The sequence below is a fragment of the Rhopalosiphum maidis genome, chromosome 1, assembly GCF_003676215.2.
Source record: "Rhopalosiphum maidis isolate BTI-1 chromosome 1, ASM367621v3, whole genome shotgun sequence".
NCBI lineage: Eukaryota > Metazoa > Arthropoda > Insecta > Hemiptera > Aphididae > Rhopalosiphum > Rhopalosiphum maidis.
The window spans coordinates 59728158-59745973 of record NC_040877.1 but is presented as its reverse complement, the minus strand read 5'-3'; the positions used below and the strand labels follow the sequence as shown (position 1 = coordinate 59745973).

The 17816-nt window shown below is 25.9% G+C and overlaps 1 protein-coding gene across 1 annotated transcript; it reads left to right on the top strand.

Annotated features, from left to right (window-relative positions):
* The first annotated feature begins 190 nt into the window (after positions 1-190).
* Positions 191-14224, top strand: LOC113549261. The gene is made up of 2 exons (XM_026950472.1): positions 191-396; positions 13270-14224. Exon 2 carries the CDS (start codon positions 13273-13275, stop codon positions 13996-13998), a length of 726 nt encoding a protein of 241 aa, XP_026806273.1. The 5' UTR covers positions 191-396; positions 13270-13272; the 3' UTR covers positions 13999-14224.
* The last annotated feature ends 3592 nt before the right edge of the window (positions 14225-17816 follow it).

The window sequence follows — 17816 nt, the reverse complement described above, 5'->3', positions numbered from 1 at the left end:
AATTATTGTTTTCTCCGGTGGCGACGGCGGGTGACGCCGCGAGACGAGCGCGACGGAGCGGCCGGTGGCGAAGGTTACCGGCGGCGGCGGCTTCGGCGGCTTCGGCGGCGCTGTGTCGGGGGTGGAAGAGGAGGTCCCGGGGGCGTGGACTCCGTTCAATTTGAAGCGCATTATTCATACACGCGCCACACAAACGGACGGACCTCGATCGTTTTCCGCGTAAAATTACTTACGTACAACAGTGCACGAAAATAATGCATGTAAAACAAAAATATATTTAGGAACCCATGTTTATGTTTTTGTAATCGAGAATAATACATATATAATATAAATCGTCATATTGTACGCATTCGTCGTTCCGGACCGTAGTCAACACAGCACGTACAACTCGACCAGGTAAAAACAGTGTAAGATACCTAATACCTTGCGCCTTTTTATAATTTGTGCTTTAATAAATTTATAATATTATAAATATTATGATTACAAAATATAAAGAGAACATAAACTGCTTTAGTGGTTTTTATCGCTAAGTCTTTTAGATTTTTTTTTTTTTTTTGATGCGATGACATATACGTATAATTATTGAATATATAATGATAATGTGATCCGTTTTCTGGTCACTTTTGACGTTTTCCTGTACAAAATAATTTTTTAAAAATTGTGTCAATCTTTTAGCTAATTATAGCATTTTAAATATTCATAATTATTGGTCTTTCAGTTGAATTTTGAGTACAATTTTGAAAATTTCAGTTTACGGCGATAAAAGCTCGGTAGTATTTACTCGTATTGTCTTAACTATGCTTAATTCAAAACTCGTTACTCTAAATTTTATATTCTAGAAAATATATGCTATTCACGGGCTATTGTGGAATTGATTTCATATATTTTCTTTTAATAAGAATACGTTCTTTAATTTAAGATTTAGTTGAAAATTTTACTAGTAAGTTTATATATTTGTGTTTCAACTTTTGATCATTTAAATACTAATTTATTATATATATTTTAATATTTCAATAATTTTATAAATATTTTTTTTTGTCTTAAATGTTTAAAATGTATATTATTGTGATATTATTTTTAGAATTGTAGGTATATAATATTCTATATATACATTTTAATATAATATCCAATAGGTATGTTATAGGTTGAGTTGAGATTAAAATTATTATGCAATTTTGATATATTATATTGTCTTTAAATGATGATACCTTAAGCCCCTTAAGGACCTTAAATATATAAACAAATGAAAGTATGCTGTTTTTATGATTATATTATTTTATAATGATCCATACTTTATTTTAATTTTAATGTAACAATTATTTCAATAATATCCATTAATAAAAAAAAGTATATAATTGTACAATAATATGTTCGAATAAACGAGCGGTATTTAATTTTAAGTTTGTATAATCATCATGCATAGTAAAAAATGTATAAATATTTTTCCGACGAGTACTATAGTTATTACGGTAAAAGACAATAATTGTCTGATCTGAGTTTTACATCCTTATAGGGATGTATATTTATGTTGCTATGTTTCAAACGGAAAAAAGGGAATATATTATATTTATATGCATAATGTTTGTATGTGATTAAAAATTGATTAACTTCACAAATATTGACAATTTTAAAATCATAAATAATAATATAATATATAAAGTTGCACGTAATTCATATATTATTATAGTTTATAAGATCTAAAAATTGAATATATATTAATGTATACATAGTTCAAACATTTCAAAAGTTTGTTAAATGTCAAAAAAATTAATTTTTATAATTTTACAACCATATTGTTTTTAGAATAATTTTAATTGAAAATAATTTTGATTGGAAATTAATAATTACTAAATAATAAAATATGGGTACTCAGTACTTATATACTACTACTTACTCATATTACATTTTTTTATCACAATGTATTGAGTAACTTATTAGGTTTTATTATTATCTATATAGTCATGATATTTACTTAAACTTTTTTGGTCAACTTTAAATATTTAAAATATTCTATTAACTTCAGTAAGCCGAATTCTACTTAAAATCATAGGATCTTATAATATCCATACTTATATATTATATTTTAAAATTTTTTTTCATAACATTTTATTAGGTTATTATTTAGTATTAATTTTTACTTAATATTCATATAAATGTGCGTAAAATTCATATAGAAAAAGTTTTATACCACCATTCGGTTATTTGGATGATCAAACACTAAATTAAATTACCTGACTAATTTAACATAACATTTTGTATACAAGAATGTAAATATGATATTTCTTAACATTTAAAAATCTTAATATAAAGATTTATTTTTATGATAAGCTATAATAAAAATAAAAAACATTTTTAACGAGGTAAGACTGCATAAAACATTTGGAGTTCACTAGTTCCATTGTTCCAAAAAAATACAAAATAGTAAATAAGTAATGCGTAAAAACACATCATCTAAAAAATTGAACATCTTATACTCTACTGAGAATTTGAAAAACTTCGCTCTAGATTATCAAACAAATAATGTATCTACTATATTATAATAAATATAAAATACTAATTGAATCAAAATTATACGTAAACAATATTATATTAAAAAGCCGGTGAACATAGTGAAAAATCCGTCCTTCTTCGTACTAATATGTTATTAGATATAACTGAAAAAGTAAACATCATCGTTAAATCTTCACAAAAGCAAGTAATCAAATATAAACTATAGTGAACTATATCATTCATGGGTTAGTAATAATTAAGTTCTATATCTATATTGATAATTATATCAATTGTAAAATGCGTTAGTGTAATATTCAGTAAATTAATGTATAATATTTTTTTATTTAACTTATAATTTAGTGTGACGATTTAAATCATTAATAGTCAATAATAAAATGAAAACACTGCAACTTTTGTGAGCACTTATTTTCTGCTCTCATTCTGTTGACAATAAGATGGTTTATGGCTTATGTATTTAATATACATACGTACATATATCATATGTGTACACGCTTAGAAATATTTGTTAAAAGTTCTGTCGACAAGTCCAAGTTCATAGAGATTATGGTAATTTTCAACTAAAATCCCAGGGCAATAAACTTTCCATGTTGCTTCAAATTGTATAAAGTGCCATTTTTAATACCTCTTGCAACAGACAATATGATAATATTGTTATTATCTGCTCGGGTAACTTAAATTATTCACAATTCCGTTAGCCTACACCGATCATCAATATTAATAAATATATTTTTTTTACCCTCGCGATATTTGCAAAATGACGTCATTAATCTCTGCCGACTTCTAACTCCCGTTGAGGGACATCCGTCCAATTTATGTAAATTATACAGCCGGTGCATTTTTGAAACCACGCCACCCTGTCACCACCCTGATGATGAGAAAAGCGAAAAAATGTTTTTCTCACTATTGTAATGAAGGTGTCTGGTTAAAAAACAGAACGTGGAAATATCGTCTTAATTTATTCCTAAGAGATTTTTATTTTTTTCATTTTTTCAGTTTACATTTTTCACGCACTAAAGCACTCAGATAATACGATTTTTCTTTTATATTGAGATATTGAAATTAAAATACATCAACAGACGGATATTTCCTCGCTAATGCACATTTTGTTTTATGAAAAGACAAAGATCATATACAGTGATGGTTCTTAAGTCCCATCATTTTTAAAGTGTGTATATCTATAATTTAAAAAAACGTCCTTTTTGTAACGCATTGTTTTAAATAATTTCTGAAAATAGGTACAAGAAAATATAGTTTAATAATAATAAAAATATCCTTAGCTTAACAATTTGAATACAAGCATAAATTCAAAATTACATGATTCACTAAGCCAACTTATGTCTAACTCATTGGGCGTAATGAATTAAGCGAAGGATTTTAAAACACTGTTGGATGTATAGCTTAAAAAGATTTATTTATCATTATTACTCGAGTATTATCTTCTTATTGAAGTATATTTTAATATAATTCTGTAAAAATGAATAACAAATAAATGCATTATTTGTATTACTCTCGTTGCAGAAATTTATGTGTACTTGACTTTAATTTATTTTATAAAAAATATAATTCAAATAGACTTGGATAGTGCATATTGCATGACTTAGTTTTCATATTTTGAATATAAATGTGTACATAAATACCTAAATATAAACAATTAAATATAATATTTATTATTTGACGGTAAATATATTTACTAAAATAATATTTACAAAAATATTTCAGTTGTTTTATTACGTTTTAATTAATATAATTAATTAAACAAAAAAAGTTTTAGATCTTCTTTAAATCATAACTTTTCTCTCGTCAGTTCCTAGCATACATGTTATTATAGTCATTACATATTTCATTTCAATAATTTAAAAAAAATTGAATTATCCCTATAAATACAGTTTATAAATTATTTCTATCATCACAAATGGAGGATTTTTGAGAGCAGCTGTTATTCTATAAACTTATAACTTTTTTGAAAAATGTTGATCAGATTATATAAAACGTAATTTGATATATTAAATATCATTACGACTTTATTGTTATTGTAACCGTTAAAAAATATTTTATCTAAAATATGAAATTGAAATTATATCATATCACTAATCGGTAGCCTGGTTTCGTGGTATATATGAGCGAAGAAAATCGAGTTCCAACGTAATCAACCAAGTCTACCTGGCCTTTTATTTATTTTTATTTTTATCTTGCTTATATGTAAGTACCATAAAACAAACTAAAATGTTTTTAAAATCCATTTGTATGAATAAAAATAAAAGAAACATTTTCGGTTAGACTTAAATAATTATATTTTTATGTGTATTTCTATTATTCGTTTTATAGGTTATATAATATTGTAGTATATAGAGTGATTCATTAATTTCAATTCCGATTTTTGTCCATCTGAAAGAAAAAAATAATATTAATTTATGTTATTTTTTTTAATGGAAAAAGTTTCCTCTCTGAAACCACGTTTTGTCAGCATCATTTTTTTAATTTGTGAAAAAGACGTTTAACATTACATTACTACCTATATTTATTATTTATGAAAAAGGGATTTGTTTCGTTTCGTTTATAGTTGCCAGTTGGTTAGAATAGGGTTAAAATTTGACGTGATATATGTTTGTTTATATTTTTTTAATTGCTTATAGTTTAGAAAGTATATTTTTAATAAAAAAAAACATGATATTACGAATTTATAATTACATTTAAATTATTGATATGAACCGATTTATACGTATTTTAAATACAATTACTATTATATTATGCATACACAATGATAATTTTATTGTTGCATCAACTTAATATATAATCGCCTAGCATAAACAATTATATATATATGTATATATGTTTTAGAAAAAAAATCAATATTAAAAAAATATTCAAATATATTCAATAGCACATTGTTAATACTTAAAAGTAAAAGATAGTATCTATAGAAATATTTCAATGTATTCATTAATTTCTATAAAAACTATTTACAGTATTATGAATACTTATTAATTGTTTGCAATACAACCTCAATAATATAAAATTGATATTGTATAATTTATGTATACATTTATAAAAAATAAGAATAACATTCATAAATCATTTAAAAGGAATATTAAGATTATTGATTACCGTAAAAATGATACAACTATAATACGGGTATTAAAATTATAAGATTTTATTTATTTTATATTGTGTTCGTGGCATTTTAAATCGAAGGTGTTTTATTGTCACAAACTCTAATGTAACATTGTAACGAAATTGATTGCATTTTAGTTAAAACTTTTCTTTTGTCTTACTTTTCAACAGTAAATTAATTCAGTTGTGTCGTATAGAATTCGTTGTGAACATACAGTTGATAAACTATTAATTTGAATTTCTGCACCATATCCCAATAACGTCTTTAAATGAATATTCCAAATAATAATATGTTACCTACTTTGAACGTTCAATGGGGTTGTCGTGATGACTGGTGACTACCAGTAGTATATTAAAAGCTTAAAGTATTGCCAAGTACTTGTTACTCGTTAATATATATATAAAAAACCAAGAGAACACAATAGTTTTAAAATATTATTCTGATTGTTTCTGAAATACTTAACGTATGTGTTTGATTAATTACTTCCAGGTATTTTTCGTTTTTATAGCGTTTAAAGTATTGTTTGCATAATTTATTATTTATTTGTACACACATTTTTGTGTATAATATTAATAACACTAAAAAATAATATAATGAAATGCATAAAATTCTGAGTCAAATATTTATTTATAAATATTGTTTTGTATTCAATAAGGACGACAATATTGCGTGAGTATTTTCCTGACAATATAATAATCGTTGTCTTCGTTGTCTGCGATGTGCTGGTGCGAAAGGGAGCGACAAATTGAAACAGATTCGTATCCATGGAAATCGTCTGCTGCTCGACAAAGTGAAAAAAAGAAACACAAGGGAAAAGAAAAGAGAGAGGAAAAGAAAAGATAGGTATAGTGTTTTCTCAGGTCTCCAGCATTTTAATTAGTTTGTCGAAGAGGTAGGGGGCATTAAACAACCGTCTTGTAATTAAATCGGCAGCGGTGCAGTACGGTACGAATCTCAAAGAGTATTAAAGTTTCGGTCCCTTTCAGAGTAATTAGCATCCACGGAATAGAACGCGCGTAATGGGTGGAGAAGGGGTGTAAGTTGCAAATCAACAAAGTTTTCAATTCTACCTATAATTCTATTTGACATTAATTCAAACCGTCTCGTTCAGAAAGGATTTTAATTTAGTCTTCTTTATTATTTTTAACGTTTCTTGTATATATACATATATAATATTATATAATGGTTATTGTCTCAGTTTTGACGCTGACTGAATGCTTCGAACGTCCAATGTTATTAATTACTTATTTCGTATTATCGTTTAACTATACATTTTTATGCATATTAACTTCAACTAAATGAGAATATCGGAATAATTTCGTTTATGCTATTTAAATCATAACAGTTATTATAACCCCTTTATAATTTCTATGGTTATTCACTTACATTCAGTGCTCGAAAATTGCAGAAAGCAGATAAATTAAAAAAATTACAATAATTAATAAATAAATATTATATCATACAATATAATAATAACGTATTAATATTTAATAAACATTATGTATAGTGTATGTGATTTATATAATTATTTTATTAATAATCATTATAACCTTGTAACTATGCGGTCTTTGCAGTAATGCAATCAAAACCGTACCCAATTTTCGGGAGATTGAACCCTTAACCCCTTCCGGATACGTCCTTGTTTGCAGTTATAATACGTAAAACTACTATAAGTACCAACTATAATCAGGTAAATTCATATTCATTGTGAATTGCCAAATACATTTTGACTGACCATATGTCCGCGGATAAATATTATATTCACGATGTATAATGTGACTTTTTTTAAATTAATTATTTTATTTTTTACTATTATTATTTGTAATAGTGTAAAACTATATTACGTATATTATAGTAAACGTTGTCAAACGATAAAACAGCCGCAAGTGGCACAAGTCATTAATTACGCACTAACATCAGTTACAAACGACACGATGCGGCGGAGCGTATATTATCACGATGAATATTCATTTAAACATCTCGTTCCAAATAAGGTATACTTTTATAGATTATATACCACATCGACTGCAATTGCAATCCGTACGGATGAGCAGCAACAGAATATAAATATGTATAATCTACCTTCCGCGACCTCTTAAATTTAAATTATCAATATTTTTCTGCGACCTTTTATTTCGAAATTATTCACGAATCTAGATGGGACAAAAAACACACCGAAGTTGACCATATGAGATTTTGGTGCTACATTGTTAGAACTACTTTTCTAATTATTTTAGAGAAGGTTTATTTTGCATCATTTTGAATGCATTTTTTTCTTAACACTATCTGTGCTGTATTAAATAATATTATGATTTATAAACAGTTTTTCGATTTTTAGTTATAAAAAACAATTATATTTTTCATGCCAAAGTATCGATGTTTTGCTGTTAGCTATATTATAGAAAGGCACTTTGCCTAATTCGAAAACCACACGGGTTCCAATAAGACAGCATTATTTCTGACCAACAAACAACTCGCAGATCATACACCATATAATATATATAGGGCGTACTGCCTTTTGTTTGCATCGGGGTAGAATCTTTTGTTCATTTAGTCTGTGTATATAATATGTACTACTATTCGGCAGTTTGCCATTCCCCAAAGATTTGCTCTCCTTTATTGTTTGTATACACTATGGATTTTTTCGTCATTACATTTGAATTCTAATTTAATCCTACAGTTCTATAATTATAATACATTAATACATACTAAAAACACCAGTCATCAGACCTATAGGTACGCATAAAGTGGCGTGCGTGTTTATTACATATTATGTAACACTAACTGAAATGTATACCTATAAAGGTGTACAACTTAGCCAGTGATGTCGTAGGTGTATTATAGTCACAATTGTGAATTGTTAATTGCCAATTAATTGAATGTGAAACAAGACTGTGAATTGTGATAATATAATTATTATTGCAGCACCTAATATTTAATATAATTACCAACTTTATACTATAAATATATTAAAAGTTACGGTTTAATTACTTTAATTCGACGTACCTAATTATAGTTGTACATTAACTTGTATCTATATGGAATATTATACTAATATAACATATCAATGAAACGTATATAATATAGTGTATGGTTTAAAGCTTGAAAACTTTTTGGGCTCATTATGTATACAGCTTTACTGATTTGATTATATGCATTGTTCGTAAAACCTGTACACTATGGAGCAATAGGTGTTATAAATTATAAAAGAAAATAAATGAATTCTATTATGTTTCTAACAAATTCGTTCTTGTCAATAAGTTTTTTAAATAGAAAAGAAATTACAAATTTTTTTAACTAAGAAACACATCCATTTATAATTTTTACACAATTTTACTCAAATTTATACTTTTACGTCCAATTATTTTTATGAAATGAGTATAGTTAAGATTTTGTAGTGATATAATAATATGCCGAAAGTTGTATTAAATAAATTAATAAAAAATGTTTTATATTGTTTAATACGTCAGAGACCTGACAAAATATTTTTGTAAATTGGAAAACATCAACTTCAGTTAAAAAGGCGCATTCATTAAAAATATACCATATGTTTTACTATTTATACTATATAATATTATTATATTTTTCTTTCCACAAGTTCTCGTGAGAACATTCCTTCACTTTGTAAAAGCGCTAAAAAAAACTATTTAAAAACCGATAAAAGATAGGAAAAAAATATGAAAAATAGTTTTTAAGTTAAAATTTAATTTTTGCAATGTATATAATATTTTATTCTATTTTTATATTATCTATTTTTTTAAATTATATGTACCTAAACTAACCTTTTTTTTTTTTAATATATTATTTATACAATAAAATTACGATAATTATTTTCTTCCAATGTTGAATATAATATAATATATAATATTTTTCATGACACACTCAAAAAAAAAAAAGTTAATTTTTGGCATCTAGCGTTCAAATAATTTGCCACCCCTGCTATTGAGGAAATATAAACCTAGTGATATAGCATTATAGCTATATACACGATGACATCTTAACACTGTAATAATTTGATATCAGATATTATGTTATTATTATTATTTTAAAGTTAAAAGTTTATGTACAGGATTAATGTCGTATTTTCTTGTACTGTGAATGATTATTGTTTAAAATGTTTTGATCATTATGGTGTGTGTGTATAGTATATATACGTAAATAACTATGTATAGTCTATAGGTATACTTTAATGCGCATATATATGTATAACATGTATAAATGTATAATAATAAGGAACTTTGGAAGTCTGCGTATAATAATATGTAGTGTATACCTAACCGCAGAGAGAACACGAAAGGATGATTGTTCCCCTATAAATGACAAACGTATAGCCGTAGGAAACATGAATGTCAAACTCGCCCACACACACAAATACGTATTATATGTGTATGTATTATAGCAATTGTTGTACGGGTGTGTGCACGCGCGAATGTATATGTGATACAATGGAAATGCGAAATGTAGAGGGGATTGACGCTGCAACGTAGTGCAAATTGGGTTCGAATTTCCCATTTACTCGCGATAATTGAATTATTCGCATCGCAGACGAGAATATTATTTCGCATTGTCTGTCCGGTTGTCAACTGTGCATAATACGTATTATCTGCAGCGAGTCCGACCGACCGACGCGCGGTCCCTGTCACGTCTTTTGTTTCCGGTGTCCTCTCGCCTCCTCGGTTTCAAATATTATAGTTTTTTATTTTCCCTAAATCGAATGAACAAAAAATTAATAATAACGATTCCGAGAAAAATCTACAGTACATATAATATATTTATTATGTATCTTCGTCGACGAGAAATATAGTTTAAAACTCGATACCAATGATGATATCTATACTTCGGGCATAACGAAAATAATAATATTATGCAGTTATATTATTACTGTTTTTTTTTTTTGTTTGCACGCGGAAAAGCGAAACACAAAATTAATATAGGTATCCACCTCCAACGTTTTTCCGGTTGGCAGTTACGATGAGAATATAGGCGTTATAGACACGGCGGTTATGCGATCGTACTATTACCAATTGCCGATAATATACATATACTTGTATTATATATATATATAAACTATAAATCCAGTGGACTCAGTGGAGTATACATAACTTTTGATATGGTGGTAGGGGGAGGGATCAATAGTAAAATATTAACCAATATACAAAAAATTGATATTTTAAAATATTTTTAAACCCTAAAAAAAGGTTTTTAGTTAAGTAACGATTTAAATTATACTCAAAAAACAAGAAAATGCCTTAAAAATACAATTTAATAAATATCTAATAATAAAAAATGTAATTTTGATTTAATAGACTTCTGTTGTATCATTTTTAGGAAAAATGGTAATACTCATTTGAAAATTAGTAAATTCTAAATACATGATATCGCTTCAAGACATTCCACTTCACATGTTGTAAATAATCTTGAGTACGCCACACCCGCATGTGTTATTTCCGTCTAATAAATGTATTGCATAGCAAATTTGTGTTTATCAGTTCCAATGTTGTGTAGTAACCCTTAATATTTAGTGAATAAAGTCCTACAATCATACGTAAAGGTAAGAGTATTATCAATGTTTTCATATAGGTTTTTACTATATTTTAATTTTTAAGCAAATTATGAATTTGTAAAAAATTAAAATATGAAAATCCTTATAAATTGCTTAAAGATTAAAATATCATAAAAAATCTATGTAAAAACATAGATAATGTAATTCTTATTCACTTTAAGCTAACATTTTGTTGGTCCAACTACTCAAACCTTTGTAAAGCCGCTGCTGTTTTTACCTATATAGTAATATATACACTAGTTATATTTTAAAACTTTTTTTTTAAAATAGAATACTTAAAATTTCTTTAAAAAAAATATAGTAATATTGGGATCTAAAATCTAATCCGACCTTCATCACCTTTTTGTATTATAATATAACTATATGTCTATATTATAATACTTATTAACATATGCTGTCCTGCATAAAGGTATATTTACACCGTGGATAACTTTTTCGCTAATATACATTACGACTTATAGGTCTTGGAAAATTACGATTGAATACGGTATAACACAATATAAGCATCATTATTCATCATATTATTCATAATTAAAAATTATAGGAAATATATTTTAATTCAGAATATTTAATAAATTATAGTGTGTGTTGTATAATTATTGTAGTATTTCAGAAAATAAAACATTAAAAAAAAAACTTAAAATTATAAGTTTTAATAATAATTCAGTATAGTTATTTTTCAAATTATGTATAAAAAAAAAAAAAAATTATAATAACGTTTTAAAAAATATACATTAACAGGAAAAATTACTGTTTAGTGATACAGAACCACCTTGCGTGTACTTGATACATATATTTTAAATCATGTCCAGTTATTGCGGCGCACAACGATTATTTTATTTTAAATAGTGTAAATTAGTTAACATAAGCGTGTGAAAAATTGATGAGATTATACACTACTCGTTGTCAGGTCCTCGTATAATAATAATATGAACAGGGGTGGATCGTTGAATACAATTATAGTAGAGGTAGTAAATTTAAAACGATGTCCATCCGACGTGATTGCGTGTTTTTTGCTTTTGCGTGGAAAAGGCCGGCTGCGGTATACATATGTACATTATATAATATGATGGGGACGGGCATATACGTATGCATATGTGGTATTGTCGAGGGCGATGGTGACTAATGAGTCCTGGGGTTATAGTTAACTAGACGTGCATATATTATTTCCGACTGCTATACAGTGTGTATACCAATTATAAATTATTATATATTTTTGGACGCCACGAGACCGCGCGCAAATCGAATTTTATATCCGTCACTCTGCACAACGTCCAATATTGTAATTCAAAACTTTCGCATAAATCTCTAGAGTGTTCAAATTGTCATCGGCCAAAAATAAATTTATAATAATAACATTGATTCGGTACAATTGTTGTTGTAAATATAATCATAACATTTGTCACTCTCTATAAAAAAAATATATATGATTTGATCATACTCGATGAGTTAGTACGGACAACCTGATATTGAATTTTATATAATATAATATAATAAATAAGTAAGAAATTTTCACTGAAATCAAGATCAAGATGATCAAGTATTGTTTTTAGAATTCTTCAGCTTGAAACGACTTTATATTGTTATAAAAAGTGTCCGGTATTGCCAATACATATAATAATAATAATAATTAATAAAAAAATACGCATAGTTATAATTTATACTTTAAATTGGAGAATGCACATTTTTTAATGCTATGTCTTAAAAATTGTACAATATTAAAATTTAAAACGCTTATAATACATTTCAATCAATAGTCACAGTTACAGCGGGTTTATTAAAAAAAAAAAATACATTATACTATACACTTGCTCAATTTATACTTAGTCTTTTATAAGTTTATGACTATCAAGAAACCTGCTGTGTGTAATATATCCATAGTTATTTACAAATAACATTGTTGTTGTAATTTTTATAATTTTTTCATGTATATATGTATATTGTATTCCAAGATAAATAATTGCATTTAGGGACAGTATATTTGACTATATTATTTTTTTAATGTATTTTATTATTTTTATTTTTTTTATTACAATCAAATGTACTTGATAATTCTTATTAAAAATATTCTTTATTTTTTTAGATAATGTCGGGCACAGTACGCGAGTCTCCATCGGACTTTAGAAATGGTGATTTGATAAGTCGTTTATTAGCGGCCACACCACCGTATCAGACCAACTCTACGTTTGTGCCACCGGGATTATATTTCAGCGAAATGCTGAAAAGATTCGTACAGGCAAAATCTTGTGCACCCTTATCCTTAAATAAAAGAGGACGGAAACGGACATGGAAGGATAGCGGAAAGGCCGAACAACCGTCTGAAGCTAAGCAAAAGAAAATGGATTTTGTACCAATACCGCCACCCGCACAAACGGAACCACAATTTCCATTATGGTACCCACCATTTTATCCACCTACTTACCCACCAGTGTATTTTAAGACTCCAGAAGCGGAACCCCTAAACTTACAAATACGTTCGGATTCCCTAAAGCAGGATAGACATTATTCGGCATTCCGTGTACCCGAACCGTCAAAAGTGGAAGAACACGAAAACATCAACAATAAACAAGGAACGAGTTATTTGATGGGAAACTTGACCAAAATATACAGACATGTGGCACCGGAGGAAGAAAAAATTATTGATGTAGAGGGTGATGGTCCTGAAACAGCGCAACCCGAAGGTGGCGAAAAAAAAAACTGTAAGGATTTAACGGCTTTAATTGGATTAGAATTAGTTGTAGATTACGTCAAACACGGAAATAATAAAGATGGGCAAAATGATCAAAATATGAAGTGTTGCCAAAACGCATAGTTCAAATAATCAAATGTTATATCAACAGTATTTATCACCACTCTTTAATCAAATGAAAATTGTTATGTAACCTTCAGGCTTCAGTTAAGTGGTTTTAGCTCTATTGTGTACCTACGTGGTACATTAATGATGTTAAAAATGTAATTTAGTTATTTTTTATTAGTATCAAAACTATTTTATAGAATAATAATTAATAGATTAATTAGATATAAATACATGATATGTATTTGAGTACATACCTATATATTATATGTCAATTGAGAAAAACAAATTTTGATATTTTGGTCCTCATTAGTCATTATTTATAATAAATTAATAACAACAATATATTATACCTATTATTAATAATATTGAATACATTTGAGATGATAAAAAATTATCCATAATATATATAAATATTCTATGAAATATTACTAGGACAAACTAATGTAATTGCATAATTTTATAATTAATTTTTTTTATTTCAATACATCCATCTTCAGGATTTTAGTAATAATTTGTACCTAGTATGAATTTTACTACTTTATATAAAATAAATTAGTTCATCGTTCATGCCGTTCATGGTACACAGCTATTATAATGTAGGCAAATAAAGTTAAATTTACATAATATTATAAACATTATACAGTGTTTACCTGCATACAATATTGTCGTTACCTACATAGCTAATAATCACAGACTATATTAATAATCTTAAAATAATTAAAATTATGTATAGGTATACTTACAATTATCAAGTTCAGCTCATAACTTATTACCTTACATCGGACATATTAATGAATAATTAATTATTAAATAATATAAGAATCGTTGTCCGTTACATAGTATGATTTTATTGTAAGACATTGTGATACACAATCAATCATTTATTAATATATTATTATATAATAAATTAGTAAATATTGTAAAAGTTCACAGTAAATATTTAATTATTGTTCGAACGCATTCAAATAGATTTAGTTAACAAATATTTGAAGTTAATCACTTTGGGTTGAAAATAAATGATGTGGCATTATATTATAATTTATAATAAGCCATGATAAATATAAATTGTGAGTGTGATTTTTTTTTTCTTACTGTCATTTTATGTAATTCATGCTTACTTTTAACAATCACGAAAGCTGTTAAACAATTTAACTTGAATCTCATATTGTAATTATCTAGTCATTTCGTTACCTATTATATACATTGTATTATTATTATTATTATTATTTGGAATTTTTTCAAAAACCTACTTTTAGTCGGTGTTAAACTATTTTTACTACTAAATTAATTAATGTATAATGATTATTGAATATTTATTGTTGAATTATGTTTTATTTATTTATATTCTTAAATTATAAATAATATTTAGTCATTTTGAAATCAATTCAGTTTTTAAGTTTTTTTTTTTGTTCTCATTGTACCCTATTTGTGCATCCTATATCCAATTTACATGTAACATGACATTGTTATACTTTATCTTTGTTTATCTTAGTTCTATGTCACTACTATCGCGATCGGTGCTAACAATATAATATAGTAAATCAGCTGCTGATTTATTATACAAGTATAAGGTGATGTCTCTAGATACCGTTGATAATAATTTAGACACATTCTAATTGTGGGTATCGAAAATTCTTTAAACGATATACAGCAAAAAGTTCGGATTTCAGAAATTATAAATAAAATACCAAGTAATGTATTTTTATTGGTTATTTTATATTCTATAAGTATATAATAGTATATTTGTAGGCTCGAATAATTAAAATGCGTATTCAATTATTAGGTATCACTGGTTTGAATATTACGAGTATTCAAACAATAATAAAATTAATAATAGTTTTTGATTTAATTTATTTGATTTTTTTTTACTAAATTAGGAAAATCTGATTTTGAATTATCAAAAATATCTTTTTTAATGGTTGTTTCCATGATTACCTGTAAATGAATAATATAATAACCACAATGTTTGACTGTATTGATTTTAGTTTTTTAAATAATTAACTAATACATTTACAAAAATTAATTAAATCCTCACATATCTTAAAAAAAAAAAAATTAGTACATTAATATGATATTTCAAAACAAAAAAATGTTGATCCCCATAAATGTATGAACGTTCTGAAACAGTATGTAGTAATATCAAAAGAAAGTAAGAGATAAATTAATATTTATAATAGTTTATATTCTTATGTTTATAAGATTACTAACTTATAATTGTATTCTATGAGATATTGTATATTATTTAAATTATATAAATTGAATTGGTATAGGTAAAATAGGTAAACCAATCATGATGAAAAATGTGCTTTAAACATTTTTTTTTATTAACACACAAAAATTCTAAACTAATTAAAAGTCACATTAATTTTCTGATGAATTTAATTTATAAGTATATAATAAAATATACATTTTTTTTAAATAATATTATATTATATTATACACATTTTTAATACGTATTGTAATGTATTTCTAAATACATAATTACTTCCGTCCTAAACCACATTGACATTGTAGTTTATACATTCAATATAACCCACCCTTTTGTAAAAACACGTAGGTCTTTTTAATATTCACAGTCAATATTCAGCCCTACGTGTCGTATTTTCCGGTGAAATGAGTACTCAATCACCTCCGTCATTCAACACTCGCAAAAGTTTTATTCAAAATCATTGAATCATAACATCATATGACACGAGTTTAAAGATTATAATATTTTCAATAGACGCAATAAAAAACTTACTCGCGAACATTTTCGTTATTAAAAATGCACTCTCAAATGCTTAATTCTTTTAGTGTCAAGTTACGTTATGGTACAGTAGCTTTATTGAAACTTGAAAGTCGATAGTGGTTTACAGATGTATTATAATATAATATATGAAGTATATTTATGTTTCGACATTATATCATGAATTTATAATTTGTATTGTAATTGCATATTTATAATTACTATTTAGTAAAATGTTTTCAATAAATCTAATAATGTCGTTTTTAAAACATACATAAATATTTTTATTCAGTTGAAAAAATTATTTTTTTTGATTTAAATAAAATACAATTAGGAACTATTGTAAAACAAATTATAAGCAACCCTACCTCAAATGTTTAAAATTTGTTATCATATAATATTAAAACAACTAATAATTTTACAATTCAATAATTCAAAAAACATTTAAACATTTTTTCGTCACGCTTTTGAAAGGGTAGTTCTACTAGTTCTTTATATATTTCAACTGTGAATTGTCATAATATCAGAAAATTTAGAAAACAAATTACCTATCTTATAGTTATAATGTCTATATAGTTCGGTGATTACTTCGCTACTTATATTATTACATTGTTAAAATTAAATTTTACTTTAATTAAACAGAATATTTTTCTAAAAATGCAAAAATAAATTATTATTACTGATTATTAATAAATTATCGAACGAATAGTTATTTCATTATTTGTATTTTGTTTATCACAATTTAAAGATTTAAAAGTTTAGTAGACGAATATAGCACACGAAAAATTACTGCTATTTCATTCCAATTGCCTAGACATACCTATAAATTATAATTTTATTAATATTTAAATAATATAGCTACATAATATATTATAATAATTATGTAGATAAAAAAAAAAAAACTATAACTTTGTTTTAAAATGTATATACGTCAATGGTTTTATAATAATATTCCACTTCCAATTTAAAATATTGGTCGTCAAGACCAAAAGAATAGGTTAAAAACTTATTCATATTATTTAATTACATATTTAAATACTAATACTTCATACTTTTGACTGTGTAAAATGTTTTTTATAAAATTCCACCGAAACAATGAGCACGTTTA